The sequence below is a fragment of the Ursus arctos genome, unplaced genomic scaffold (genome assembly GCF_023065955.2).
Source record: "Ursus arctos isolate Adak ecotype North America unplaced genomic scaffold, UrsArc2.0 scaffold_26, whole genome shotgun sequence".
Taxonomy (NCBI): Eukaryota; Metazoa; Chordata; class Mammalia; order Carnivora; family Ursidae; genus Ursus; species Ursus arctos.
In genome coordinates, this window is record NW_026622941.1 from 27671693 (window position 1) to 27687366 (window position 15674).

Sequence of the window (15674 nt, forward strand, 5' to 3'; positions counted from 1 at the left end):
TACCTAGCAAGTGACTTGCCTCTTCAGTTCTAAATAAATATTTGAGAAAGAATGAGTGAAGAAGAAATAGATATGCAGTGGCATTTTTAAATTATAGGAACCTTGTTTCTGTTTGTAAAGGAGGAAATTTTCTTTTTCCTCTACCCATTTTAGGTTCATCAGCTGGGGCCTCATAAATTATATTGACAAAAGGGAGATTCACAAGAGAAAAACAAGTTTATTAATTATGTGCATGGTGCCCACCTGAGGGGCACAAAGCGATGAGTTATTCGAAGAGATTGTTTGAACTTAAGCTGATGTAGCATCTTAGCAAAGGACAATAATTTTGCACAGAAGTGACAAAGGAAAAGGACTTTGAGCTTGGGGGCGCAAGTTGTGGGAAGGCAAATATATAGGGAAACTAACCATAGACAAGGGCTGATTAGTAAGGTTTGTGGGGAGGTTCCTCTGGCACCACCTCCAGGTGGATAAGGGTGTCTAGTGATTAATAACGGCTGTCCCTCCTGGTAGAGGGAGGGAGGGGGCACCTCTATAAATGTATGTCCTGCAAATAGGGGGAGTGCAGGGAGCTTTCCTTGCACCTGCTTCTTCTCAATTGCTTTCAGCTCAAAATAATCCTTAGCCAAAGTGGGATATTTTGGGGTGGCCGATTCTGCTAACCTTCATGTTGTGAACAAAACTATAAAAATTCTCAGACCATGTTAGTCACACTCTTTCTGATGAGCAATTTTCCCCTCGGTGTCGGGGGGTGGTACTCCACAAGCCTTTCCTTTCACACTGCACTGCACCCTGAGCAGTAACGGACCCTGGGAGCACTTTCGCCCAGGCCCGGATTGGAGGCACCTGCATGTCAACCCTCTGCCCAGAGGTTGAATTTCCTTTTGGCTTCTGACTCTGCTTTGCAAAGTTGTGACCTGCACCTGTGGAAGAGCATCTTCCTAGAACTCTTCTGTTTTAGAATGTAGCCCACACCACCCGAACCAGATCAGTTTGCTTTGGGTTTTCCAAAAAGTAATTTTTCCAAAATGCAAAAGAATCGTTTACCTAAAGCTTTGAATTTTTGTTAACAAAAGCATGGTAGGATTGTCTGTCTCCTATCATGACTGTCATTTATAGGTAGTCTCAGCAGGTTGCTGTGAACTTACTGACGTGTTAAATCAGCACAGTTTAATTCTTGGTATTAGAAAAGGGGTTCTCTTTGCTGCATGTGAGTGAAACAAGAAATGAATCTATAGTAAACAGTAAAATCATTGTCTCAAAATTTGAAAATCGTCATCTCTGTAAATTGATGTGAATCGGAATGGGAAATATCATTTTGTCTGTCATTTACAAGCTACGAGGGGTGGTTAGCAAAAGTCCTCTCTTTATGCAGTGATTAGACAAAGTTTAAAAAGTTCTAAAAGACAGTTTTAAAGCTTCACTAAACATGGTGGATTTGCATTTCCTGATAAATTTCCTTTGGTCGTGCATCAGAAAGTGTAACTGAGAGATGCGAGTGTGTGATTGTTATAAGCACTGTGTGCTGAGCAGCCTGTCAAAACAATGACGTTTGTAATTGGAGATACTATCAGTCTGTGAATGAGAGACTGTCCCTACGTGTGAGGGATTACTCCATTCTCTGATCCAGCAGTGGTGCTCCTTCAACAGGCCCTGAGGAGGCATCTTAAGTGCCTCTTCTTTGTATTGAGCTAAACTTGAGTTTGGCTCTTGGTTCTCAAGGTTATGATTTTACCACGTATCAGTAGTTCGCACTGGCTCTTTTGTAGAAGTCTCTGGTCAGCAGCCCAGATTTTTCCACAGAGCCAGAGCAAACTGGCCTCTGCGTGCATCTTCACGAAGGCGGGAGGAGCACACGGTCTCTCATTCCCTTGACTGACCACTCCCAGGAAAAGGACTTGCCTGCCCAGATCAGTGGAGCAGTCTTCTCACCCTGCCACAGCCCTGGTTCTTGTAGCCTGCATTAAAGCAGATACTGAAAAGAAAATAAACTTTTGTAGTGGAGAAGCACCTGAATCTCGGAGATATTTATATCAGGTTCTTAAGAAATGTGATACGTGGGGTGCCTGGGTGGCTCAGTTGGATAAGCAACTGTCTTCAGCTCAGGTCATGATCCCAGGGTCCTGGGATTGAGCCCCGCATCGGACTCCCTGCTCAGCGGGGAGCCTGCTTCTCCCTCTTCTGCTCCCCCTGCTTGTGCTCTTGATCTGTGTCAAATAAATAAATAAAATCTTTAAAAAAAAATGTGATACTTGCCAAGAAATTTTTAAACGTAAGTAGGGTCATTTTATATGGGCTCTCACTAATTTAAACTATATCTCAATAGAGCGGCTTTGGAAAAAAAATTATCTGGATTTTATGTTATCCAGATGTCTGTGGCAAATGCATTAATTGGAAAGGAGTGGTGTTCTCTTTGGCGGAGAGGCGGGGGGGGGGGGGGGACTAGAGCAGAACTGCAAGTCTGATCGCCCCGTCTGACTCCACTGGCAGGCAAGTTATTGCAGCCCTCATCCGTGCAAGGGGATGATACTCATAGGGTTTTGATGCGGACTCTAATTCTAAATTATATAACACATGCATGTGCTGAGCCTGTGCGTCTGAGATCCTCTGGCCCGCCTCCAACAAGACCTTTCCTGATGGCATGAGTCTGAGACAGGCTGAGGGATGTGGTTCATTGAAGCCCATGTCCTTTCTTCCTAGACCAAGTTCTATGTAGTCAGCACCCCAGAACTCTGACCCATGTGGCCCTGAGCCCACTTCCAGGGCCTGTGATGGGAGCCTCGTTGCTGCATTCTTCCTCCTGAGAGCCTACCAGGGAGCAGCTCCACACCTGAGATGGGCTCAAGGAGCAGCTGTTGGCCAGGGTGTGGAGAAAGCTAGGCCTGTGGTGGTGCTCCCCCGGGAGGTGCCGCACAGAGCAGTGGGGCTGCTGGACCGGCTTCCCCTGCAGTGCCACATCCCCTACACACACTCCAAGGGATCTAGGGATTCGAAATGTAAACATGTCCTTCCAGTTCTTACGAAGATATATGTGCCAAGATTGGAGGATAGAATTAATAGCATTTCATAATTTGTTAGCTTGATTTACGACTTGAAAGTATTTAGACATAGGGTATGTGGCCTCCATTCCTATTCTTGCTTCAGGTCCTGCAAATCCCTGGGGCAGGCTCAGGTGAAGACCATGCAGGGCACTTAGCACTTGATAAGCACTAGCTATCATCATCATCATCATTTGTCATCATTCTTGTCTTCTGCCACTTAGGGCAATGTGGTCATTCTTCTGGAATGACTGGAAGATTAACTTTCTCCTTTCCTTCTGCTCTTCCAGGTGCTGGTTGAATTTCCTGCATGAAAGAAGGAAGCTACTCTTGAGATTTAATGAATAGAGTATTTGGAAGGAAGCAAGGGAAGCAGGGTTAGGATTCCTGAGCCCAGTTCAACCCCCACAGCAAAGCATAGTGGCTAAGTCCATTGTAGACTCCAAAGCCCAAAGTTCCTGGATTCAAATCTTTGCTCAGCTCATTATCAGCAGTCTGATTTTGGCCAAATTAATTCACGTTTCATCCTCTCAATGTCTTTGTCAGTTAAAATAGTAACATTAAAAATATTGACATAGATCCAGCAATTCCACTTCTGGGTATTTATTTGAAGGAAATGAAAACACTTACTTGAAAAGATATAGCATCCCCATGTTCACTGCAGCATTATTTATCATAGCCACATAAGCATCTATGAAAGAATGAATGGGTAAAGAAAATGTGAGGGGCGCCTGGGTGGCTCAGTCGTTAAGCGTCTGCCTTCAGCTCAGGGCATGATCCCAGCGTTCTGGGATTGAGCCCCACATTGGGCTCCCTGCTCCACTGTGAGCCTGCTTCTTCCTCTCCCATTCACCGTGCTTGTGTTCCCTCTCTCACTGGCTGTCTCTCTCTCTCTGTCAAATAAATAAATAAAATCTTAAAAAAAAAAAAAGAAAGAAAGAAAACGTGATACACACACACACGCGCGCGCGAATATGATTTGGCCATAAACAAGAAAAAAGTCTTGCCGTTTGCAACAATATGAGTGCACCTTGAGAGTATTATGCTAAATGAAATAAGTGAGACACAGAAAGGCAGGGACCGTATGATCGCACCTATATGTGGAATCTTTTTTAAAAAGTCCCAAGCTCATAGATACAGAGAACAGACTGGCAGTTGCAAACACGTTGTCCAGCCTAGCAGGTAACAGCAAACTGTTTCTGTGAAGGGCCAGATAGCAAACCCTTACCACATTGTGGGTCATGTGATTTCTGTTGCCGCTCTTCAACTCTGCCATTATAATGGAAAAGCAGCCAGGGACAATGCAGAAATAAATGAGGGTGACTGCGTTCCATAAAATGTATCCCAAAGATTGCTATGAGCCAGATTGCCGATTTCTGAGCATTGGTGAGCAACCTGTGAACCTCAAGATCAACTTCTTGTCTCCCCAGGAACTGTTTGGCAGCCATGTCCGTTGGGCACATCAGCATGGTCTGTTGGACAACAGCAGGCTGTGTTTAGGAAATCTTGATACTTTAAGGTAGAACACAGGAGACTGTGGAATGGAAAGGGTCTTGCGGTTGTTCGTTTTAAGCAGACTTTGGTTCTGGTGTGTGCAAGGCTTATCAGGCTATTTTGGACATCAATGGATGGTACAGGGTGAGGTGAGGGGCATTCAAAGGATAAAGTCCTCAGTCAAACTATTTCTGCCGAGAGGTCAGTAGAATGGTGACTCCTTTTGGTCATCAATGAACCCTAAAGTTTCGGGGTGCTGAACCAGTCAGCCTAGGGGTTTGAAGCCTGGAGTTGGAGGTCACTCAGATTGACTTTCTGATTCTCCAAAGCTAGACGCCTCAAATACCTCTTCTTTCCTTTCCACCTTGATGACAAAGTTCAGACATCTAGATAGATGAACAGAAGGAAAGTGGAAAGATGCATTTAAAGATGCATATGTATGTTTAGAAATAAAAATATTTAGTTGTACTCTTTAACCACGTCAAGTTCGCTCAGTAGACTGCAGTTCTTTGAGGGCTAGATCTTTGTTTTATTCCTAAATGTGTCCTGACGATTTAGCGTGTTAATGGACACATAATGGAGAATGACTGACTGACTGAATGAATAACTGAATAGTCTACATCCAAATAGGTAGACAGATGGATAGATAGATGCGTGCATTCGCACGCATCTCACACACATAAATTCCCAAATGTACAGTGACTTATTTTTTATCTAAGATTTCTCGACTGTATCTTACTTCATCTTCAAACTCTTCCATAATTATTTGCAGCTTTCATATTTGCAAAGAATCAGATTGTCGCTAAACTACATGGTAATGTGCACAAAAATCACTCACATTCTTCTGAGTCCGGTTGGCAAACAGAAGTCTCTCTGTAGACACACAAGTGATGTGATTCCTCACATCATCGATGATGTCCACCAAGCCCAAGTCTTCTAGAGACACGATGTCAACAAGTGCCGAATCACACTCAGATAACACGTGAACTCTTTGTGTCTGTCAGGAACACTGGGCCAGAGTCAGGAAGAGAATCATATCAACACAATTTGTCTGTGACGAGTTCCAAGCTCTGCCACTCAGGAGTTGGCCTGTAGTGCATTTTCCCTCAGCCTAAGGACTCCGGTGAAGTGCAGACGACTAGGCAGCGTATCCCTAGAGAGTGAGACCGTGCCCCTCGGCGGCCGGCGTCCCCCGCAGAGGCAGGGAGGGAGCTCTCAGAGACTGTCCCCACACAGCCCTGGTGTGACCTGCTGTGCCACAGAGCAGTGTTACAGTAGTATGGTAGTGTTAGAGGAGGCCAGCGACGTGGGGAGCCGGGGTCAGAGGGCTCCGTCAGGATCCGAGAACATGCTGGGGGGACTTGTCATGATGCCTGAGGTGCTGAAATCCAGGGAGTTAGAGTAGGTGAGACGAGCCTTTCAAGCTGCTCTGTGACCATGAAGAACTAGCAAACATGCTGCTGTAGCCCGTTAGAGAATTAACTTGTGTTTCTCAAGGGAAGCATGAACCATTTCTGGAAGTTAGTTATATGGGATCGAGTACTCAGGGGGACTCCCCGGCACCCCCGGAGTAAGCCTGCCTCTCCCACTCTGTTCCCCAGCATGGGCTACTGCATCCTCTTTGTGCACGGACTGAGGAAGCTCTGCACTTGCCTGAATCGATGGGGGGCCACCACCCTGACCGTGTGCACTGCGCTGCTGCTGTTGGTTTTCTCCTGGAAAATGGTGAAGCAGAATGAAACGTGGCTGTCAAGAGAGTCCCTGTTCAGGTACGATTCGATGGAGAAGAGCAAATCTCCTCCCATGTATTTCTTTGCTTACATATCAACTTCCAAACAAATGAGATAATATGGGTGTGGTAGTATTTATTAACCAAGAAAATCTCCAAGTGGAAGACATAATTTATTTGAGGTCTAAACTTTAGTTTTTTTCAAAGGATATTATGTGAACATGGGCTGGTTCTAATGTGAATTTAGAAGAGAAGGCTCATGGGAAGGTTTTCCATCTGTGAATTCAGATGGAAACGGTATTAATGATGAGCTGGACTGTAAAATCAGCTATAAACAAAAAGAAACTGATAAGCCTAATTTCTTTGTTCAGTCAAGCAAAGGGCAAAGGCATTCACACAGAAAGAAGAAATAAAAATGCAGTACATTTTTTAGGGAATATTCCTGCGGTCTGTCATCTAGTTGCTTTACAAGGAAGTGAAAACCTGTTTCATGTCCTGATAAGTTTTTATGTGGCAGAAATTGTTTCTAAATATAACAGAGTTATTTCATAGCCTTATACTTGTAGTGAAGTATAAGCACTCTTTGAGACCCCCATCAAGCCGAGTGTCCAAGGATTTCTGCTCCACCCCTTCTCCAGCTCCAGGGACCTTCAGCTGGCTTCTGCTTGTATCTCAGCATCATTTTTAATGGCCCCAGTACCAACAGTCTGCCAGTATATACCCAGTCCAGTCATTTATTCCTGCTAAATTAGCTGTCTATCCTCATTAAGACTGACTTGGCCAATTCTGTCTGCCTGGTGTCTCTTGCTTCCCTTCTCAGCTGGTACCCAGTGGTCAGTCACTTTAGGTATGTACCCATTATCCCATCTGTCACCTCTTTCTGCTCTCCTTTGACTTTTCTTGTGCTTAATTTGCTAATCCCCAGCCTTGAGAAGAATCCTCTCCCTACTCCTTAGATACAGGCTGTGTGTGGTGACTTCCTTCTAAAGAGTACTGTAGGGAAAGGGAGGAAAGAGTAACTATACAATAGAGAAACCTGGCAAACACGACCTCAGCTGCTGAACAAGGTCACATCAACACTCATAAATTATTTGCTGATAGTCCATGCTCTTGATACAATGAAACAAAAACAATGCTTTACCTGTGTGGTCTTCCTCCCAAAACCCTATAACCCCAGTCTTACCACAAGAAAAACAAGACACACATTCCAATAGTGGGGCATCCTACCAAAAACAAAACAAAGAAAAAAACAAAAAAAGAATCCTCTGTTCTATGTTCCTTCTCCTATGAAAAAGCCACATGGTTTGCTAGCTAATGTCTTAAAAATGGGCTGCTACCCACAACTTTGGTCCGTTTGTCCTCAGCTGAGTTGTGATAGAAACTTGCTCACCTCTAGCTGATGTTCATAATATGTCCCTGCTTCCCAGTGATTGCTAAGTTCTCATTCCCCAGCGCCTCCCTCTGTAGACGACCATGATTCCTCCCACAGTTCGGTTGTGAGCATTACATGAAATGAAGCATGTGGTGCCTGTGATCTGTGAGTGGAGTTCACAGGTGCCAGCCTCACTCTGCTGGGAAGACGGTGGGCAGATGGAATGAGCATCCAAGCATATTCTCCAGTTCACAAGCACGCTCTTCCTCCTTCCTTGTTGTCTCAGAGAGAGTTGTGTCTGCTATGTACTGTGTAAAATGTCATTGGATTCTTTCTGAAAAAGCAGTTTTTTATCACTCACACAATAAATGACAAAATTCATAAGTACATAAAATTTCCAGTATAGTTAATATACAATGTTATATTTGTTTTAGGTGTACAATATAGTGATTCAACACTTCTACACATCACCCAGTGCTCATCAGGACAAGTGCCCTCCTTCACTCCTATCACACATTTCACCCCCACCCACCTCCCCTCTGGTAATCATCAGTTTGTTCTCTATAGTTAAGTCGAGGAGAAAAAGTCTCTTTCTTGGTCTCTCTCTCTCTCTTTCTTCCTGTGGTCATTTGTTTCCTAAATTCAACATATGAGTGAAATCATGTAGTATTTGTCTCTCTCTGACTGACTTATTTCACTTAGCATTATACTCTCTAGCTCCGTCCATGTTGCTCCAAATGGCAAGATTTCAGTCTTTATGGCTGAATAATAATGTATGTGTTGCTATAAACCTAGGGATGTATGTGTCCATTTGAATTAGTATTTTCCTATTTTGAGGATAAATACCCAGTAATGTGTTTACTGGGTCATCGGGTAGTTCTATTTTTAACTTTCTGAGGAAACTCCATACTGTTTTCCACAGTGGCTGCACCAGTTTGCATTCCCACCAACAGTACAAGAAGGTTCCTTTTTCTCCACATCCTCACCAACTCTTGTTTCTTGTATTTTGTATTTTAACCATTCTGACAGGTGTGAAATGATATCTCATTGTAATTTATATTTGTATTTCCCTGATGAGGAGTGATGTTGAGCATCTTTTCATGTGTCTGTTGACCATCTGTATGTCTTCTTTGGACAAATGTCTGTTTGTGTCTCCTGCCCATTTTTTAATTGGATTATTTGTTTTGGGGGTGCTGAATTGTGTAAGCTCTTTCTAGATTTTGGATACTAACCCTTTATTGCGTATGTCATTTGCAAATAACTTCTCCCATTTCATAGGTTTCCTTTTAGCTTTGTTGATTGTTTCCTTTGCTGTAGAGAAGCTTTTTCTTTTTTTTATGTAGTTGCAATAGTTCATTTTTGCTTTTATTTCCCTTGCCGCGGGAAACATAGCTAGAAAATGTTGCTACGGCCAATGTCAGAGACCTTACCGCCTGTGCTTTCTTCTAGGATTTTTATGGTTTCAGGCCTCACACTTAGGTTTTAATCTATTTGACTTTATTATTATGTGGTGTAAGAAAGTGGTCCAGTTTCATTCTTTTGCAGGCAGATGCCCAATTTTCCCAACACCATTTGTTGAAGAGACCATCTTTCTACCATTGGATATTCTTTCCGCTTTGTCAAAGATTAACTGACCATATAATTGTGGATTTATTTCTGAGCTTTCTGTTCTGTTCCATTGATTTATGTGTCTGTTTTTGTGCCAAGACCATACTGTTCTGATTACTGCAGCTTTGCGGTATAGCTTAAAGTCTGGGATTGTGATACCTCCCGCTTTACTCTTCCTTTTCAAGCTTGCTTTGGCTATTCAGGGTCATAAGTACAAATTTTGAAGAGTAAAATGTTATTGGTAATTCCAGTCACACCTGTCTCATTAGCTCATCCCAGTCATTCCACTCTCATCGGTGTCTCTCTCACCAGCTGCCATTGAAAAGAGATTTTGATTCAACAAACTTTAGACAAGAAAAAAACAGTTCTCAAAGTCTGAACCTTTCTATGTCAAACTGCCCCACCATGCCAGGGTTTACATAATCCCATGAGAACTGTCTGTCAGTCTATACTGCAGTGGGTGTGCATTAGTGGCAAGTAACAAAAGCTGACTTTGGATAACTTAAATAAGAACATATGGCAAGGGTGGGAAAAGCTTACAGAATTAAAGGGAACATTGAGGAAGCTGCCTTGTAACAGAAAAGAAATGGGAGACTATGGGCTGAATTGTGTCCCCCTAAATTCACCTCAGAATGTAATTGTATTTTGGCCTTTAAAGAGATGATTAGGTCAAAAGGAGGCCATTGTGGGGAGGGTTTCCTAATCCAATTTGACTAGGGTCCTAAGAAGAAGAGGTTGGGACACACGGAGAGACACCAGGAATGCATGCATTGAGGAGAGACCATGTCAGGACCTAGTGAGAAGGTGATGGTCTGCAGGCCTAGGAGAGAGACCACAGAGGAAATCAAACTTACCAACATCTTGACCATGGACTTCTAACTTCCAAAACCATAAGACAATAGATTTCTGTTATTTAAACCACCCAGTCTATGATATTCATTATGACAGCCCTAGAAAACAAATATAGGGGCTTGACAGTAAGCTCTGAGAATCATTAGTGGAACAAACAAGTTAATTACCACCATTCTTGTCTCTCCTCACATCAAAGTACTGATAGAGAGAATCCCAATAGCTGACCTTGAATTCAAGTCATGTAGCTTCTTCCCCCCAGGTTAGCGAGATGACAGACTTGTCCAAAGGGGACTCCGAAGAGGACTCCTTTGTATTCCATGATAAAGAGAGCAGAGAACCTTAAGTCTCACCAAGACTGCACACAGTAGGCAACAAGGGAGTCACCCAGTAGGAAATCCAGGTGCGGCTAAGAAGGAGAATAGATTCTGGGATACCCAAAAAATAACAAATATTCTTTGTATTCTGCTTCTGATATTTATTTTATTTTATTTTTGAGAGAGAGAGCACGAGCATGCATGAGCAGGCAGGGAGGGACAGAGGGAGAGGGAGAGAGAGAATCTCAAGCAGGACTCAGCATGGAACCTGAGGCGGGTCTTGATCTCACAACCCTGAGATCATGACCTGAGCCGAAATCTAGAGTCCAACGCTTAACTGACTGAGCCACCCAGGCACCCCTCAAATAAACCATTTTAAAATAAACTCATCTGAGGGGTGCCTGGGTGGCTCGGTTAAGCATCTGCCTTTGGCTCAGGGTCCCTCTCCCTCTGCCCCTTCCCCCTCCCCCTGCTCATGCACACTTGAGTTCACTCACTCGCTCTCTCTCTCTCTAATAAATAAATAAAATCTTTGAAAAAATAAAATAGATTCATCTGATTTTGAAACTTGACAACATTTTACTTTTTTGATAAAAAATTAAAATTCAGTTTGGCACACATGCCTTCTGCTTTTTTAATACTCAGAATAATACTGTGTAGGGGGGTCTATGAAATTAACCTTTGCTTCTCTTAGATTTCATTCCATCTCCATCATACCCATGTACCATCAGCATCATTACCACATATCAGTCTTGTAGGACTGAACCCTTGACCTGTAGGATATAATGCTATCTTAAGGTAGACAGTGTCAGAATTGAGTTAAATTGTAGGACAGCCAGCTGGTATCCAAGAATTGCTGGATGGCATAGGGAAAACCCCACCTGTGTTGGAACCGGTGTTGGAATTATATCATCTAACCATTCTGGCTTTCATTTCTTCATCTGTAAATTGGGTGGTATGAGGATGACATGAGACAAAACACGTAAATAGCAGAAAGAGTATGGCACATGATAGAGCAGTGCAAGCTATTAGTATCATTACTGTGACCTAAGGACTGAGATTCAGGGACAGTGAGACCCAGTTCCGCCCTAGAGGAGTGGGAAGTGCATGAGACAGACTCCTGAACATGGTGACATCAGCACAGCCACTGCACTGTACTAACCTGGGCCTCCAAGGAAGCTTCTCCTTGGGACCTGCCATAAGCTTCAAAGGGACGAGTAAATCCCTAAGTAGCCATAATGGGCAAAACCTAAGAGTTGGCCGTACTGGCATATGTCAGTGATTTCATTTACTTGCATGCCAAAGGCCTAACTGGTAATTTCAACATAATCTGCCTAAGAAAATCGGTAGAATTGTCCACAGTTTTGGGTAAAGATGTTTTGACAAAGGCCCTGCTTCAGTTTTTTCCTCAGTTCCAAACTAAACCTATTTGACCTGTTTCTGGGACATATGGCCTCTCCAAGGCCTCTCTAATTATGTGGACTAGTTCGGCTTGACAAAGCCAAAAGCAGCTTTACAGAATAGCTTATGATAGGCCTTCATCTTAGAGAAAATCCAAATTCTGGTCAAGTTCCAGTCTTTCAGATGAGCTTCTTCTGCACAAAAGAGATCCTATCGTCCAATGCACTTTCAGGATGACAGCTCCCCCAGCAGTTTCCATGGGTGAGAACCTTACATATGAGACGCACAAGAACCCAGCACTGTTTCATGACATCGCTAATGAGGGCTTCCATTTATTGGGATGCTATGCCCAGCGGTTTACACATTTTAACTCGGTCTTTATAATCCCATTTTACACTAAGGAATCTGAGACTCGGTGAGAGCGAGTAATCTACGCAAATTAAATTGGCACAGCAAGCAATAAGAGAGCCAGGATTTGGGCACATATTTGACTGAAACGCCAAGGAATACACAAGCTTTTCTATTTCTGTTTTCCAACCTAAACTAGGCCCGGTGTGAGCAAAGAGAAATGTTCATAATCATGCTGCAAGGAATTTTCTTTAATTCCTGTTTGTAAGAAACCATCTGATATTCTAACCTGGGGACAGTGATGACTACACATCTTCACCTGGATATAGTTACAACCCCTGCTACCTTACACTTGTTCAGATTAAAATAGTCACTGAGGGGCACCTGGGTGGCTCAGTCGGTTAAGCACCTGCCTTCAGCTCGGGTCATGATCCCAGGGTCCTGGGATCTAGTCCTGCATCGGGCTCCCTGCTCAGCAGGGAGGCTGCTTCTCCCTCTGCCTCTGCCCCTCCCCCTGCTCATGCTCTCTCTCTCTCTCACTTGCTCTCCCTGAGTAAATTAATACAATATTAAAAAAAAAATTACTGCAATAACTTCTAAATGGATCAATTTTTCCTCCAGATTCTTCCAAATATCAAGAAAGACACAAAATGAAATATCTTTTCTTTAATGTTCAGTTGGTGAACTCTCTGGAACTTGCTTGGGAGTGTCCACGGACCACAGGTTAAGAATCCATGGCAGGGATCAGAGAGATCAGGATTAGGGCCGTATGGACTGCCACATAAAACACCCAGTTGTCCTCCCGCTGGGAGAAAGTTGATGAATTCCTGAGGGAGTTTATCTCACCGTCATTTAAGGACAAAAATGAACACTCAGACCAGGGGAAGCAAACTATAGCCTTTGGGTCCAATCCAGTCCTTCACCAGAGTTTGTGTGAGTTTTATGGGACTCAGTCACACCCGTTTGTTTTTGCATTCTGCATGGCTGCTTTCAGGCTACAATGGCAGAGTGGAGCAACAGAGATCATACGGTCTGCAGAGCCAAAAATACTCACTCTCTGACCCTTCACAGAAAGTTTTCCAACCCCTGGCAGAAATGATCTCCTCCCTCCGCAGGAAGCACGTTGCTCTGTGCTATTCAACTCTGAATTCCTGAGACACAGAGAGCAGTAGACCCCTTCCTGCAGTGAGCATAAACTCTGAGTGTGAAATCCTAATGCTGCTGGTTTCCCTGTAGTGATTTTTGGTTTCACATCACATGTTGGCTCAACCTCAGGAATGATTTTGATTATGGACAAGAGATAAACTTAATGGCTAAGACCTTGAAGCTTTGTTCAAATTCCTACTCGGCCACTTCCTAGCTTTGTGATCTTGGAAAAATAACTTAATCTCAGGGCGCCTGGGTGGCTCACTGGGTTAAACGTTGGACACTTGATTTCCCTGAGGTCACGATCCTAGGGTCTTGAGATCAAGCCTCCAGGTCAGGCTCCATGCTCAGCAGGGAGTCTGCTTGAGATTCTCTCTCCCTCTGCCCCTCCCACTGCTCTTGTGCTCTCTCTCTCTCTCTCTCAAATAAATAAATAAATAAAATCTTTAAAACAAATAATAACTTAACCTCTCTGTGTTTCCAATTGTTCATCTTAAAATGGAGATGACAATAATACTCCCTGCCTGATAGGTGATAGGATGAAATGAGTGAATCCACACAACTGTTAACTTAGCCTAGAGCTTAATTTATAATAAGTATCTATAAGATAAGATACTAGCTCTTATGAGTGTAGATATTGTTGAAACTAGAAGTCAGGTCAAAGGAGGGTCCAAAATTTAATGAGAAATGAATTGTTCCTTTCTCCTCCTCTTGGCCACTGTGTAAACATTACTTTTTTTTTTTTAATTTCTGTTTGCTTTCTTTGCCTAGAATTTGAAGATATCCTCCTGCTCTGCTGTCCAGTAATGTCAAAAGAATAACTTAACATCCTTAAAACTTAAAGATACAATTGACAGAACTTGTTTTTCTGCCACTTTTGTAGTTCTACAACAAAGTGGTGAAGAAATGGGACTTAGGGGGCACCTGGTGGCTCAGCCAGTTAAGCATCTGCCTTTGGCTCAGGTCATGATCCCAGGATCCTGGGATCAAGCTCTGCATTGGGCTCCCCGCTCAGCAGTGAGCTTCTCCCTCTCCCTCTGCCTGCCTCTCCCCCTTCTTGTGCGTGTGCGATTTCTCTCTCAAATAAATAAATAAAATCTAAAAAAAAGAAAGAAAGAAAGAAAGAAAGAAAGAAAGAAAGAAAGAAAGAAAGAAAGAAAGAAATGGGACGTAAGATTCTAAATTGAAGAGAGGGCTTTAATTAAAATCTTGATGTGCTATAATTATAGTAACAATTTTGGATCTATTAAAATAATTTATGAACTTTATAATTTGCTTTTGGAGAAAATATGCCAGTAATGGCATATTTCAATTAAAACCCTTAGAAGTACTAACCTAGGGCCCCAGGAAAACAAACACAGAAGCCTGACTCTGGAGAGAAAAGGAATCTCAGAAGTTACAGATACATAGGATGCTTTCCGCTTATCCCATTTTTATTTTCTTTTTGTTCATTGTAAAATGAAAGACAGGAAAAGAGTGGCAGGGAATATGACAGGGGAGCTACGGTAGAATACAATAAGAAAGCAGTGTGTTCCCAGGATTTGAGTTACCCCAGCCATCCCTGCTTGGCTATTATGAATATTATTACTTCCTCTTGCCATCACAGAATAATGCTCTGGTCTGCTCACACTTCTTCAGGACCATTTGTGTGTTCCTGATCTGAAACACAAATTAGAGTAACTATGTTAACCGAGCAAGAAATAAAGGATCAATAGAAACAGAAATGCTTAAATGCATTAAGATGATGATCTTCTAGCCTAAGATGCCTTTGCAACCTACATGTTACCAAGCACTCTTAGATTGAGATAGAATTTTTTCTAGGTAGAAATCAGAATTTTTTTAAACCATTACTACCACTGTCATGCAGATCCAGCTCCAGCTCCAGTGAGTCAATTCCTAATTCATTCCAGGAACCATAACCATTTTTAAGTTATATTAACCACGCTAGCCAACTCACATATGTCAAAAATCAACGAAGCCGCCATTTGTAAGTTCAGCATCGGCTGCTCTTGGATGCTGTGTTTTCCCCAGCACTGTCTCTCCCTCCCACATTCCCTTCCAGTTTCCACTTCTCTGAGATTTCTCAAGCTCCCAGTTAGCGTATTCTAATTACAGCAGCCTTGGCTGAGCTCTTAGGTGCAAACAAGCTCTTATGTGTAAAAATTTCAACTAAATTTCAATAAAAGCTTACATTGTCCAAATACATTTCCCCAACAGGCTCCAACACTTGGTATGAAATTTCCCTATACACCCTACCTTTAAATTAAGTATTGTATTAGTTTCCTAGGGCTGCAGTACAATTACCTTAAATGTGATAGCTAAAAACCACCAAAATGTTTTCTCTCAGAGTTTTAGAGGCCAGCAGTCTGAAATCA

The 15674-nt window shown here is 42.8% G+C and overlaps 1 protein-coding gene across 1 annotated transcript in view; it reads left to right on the forward strand.

The window, feature by feature from the left end:
* Nucleotides 1-15674, forward strand: part of LOC113257385 (protein O-mannosyl-transferase TMTC1-like) — a 68088-nt gene that overhangs the window by 11476 nt on the left and 40938 nt on the right. The window contains exon 4 of the mRNA XM_026501574.4: nt 6131-6298. Coding sequence (XP_026357359.3) covers nt 6131-6298 — 168 coding nt within the window. The remainder of the gene's footprint in view (nt 1-6130; nt 6299-15674) is intronic.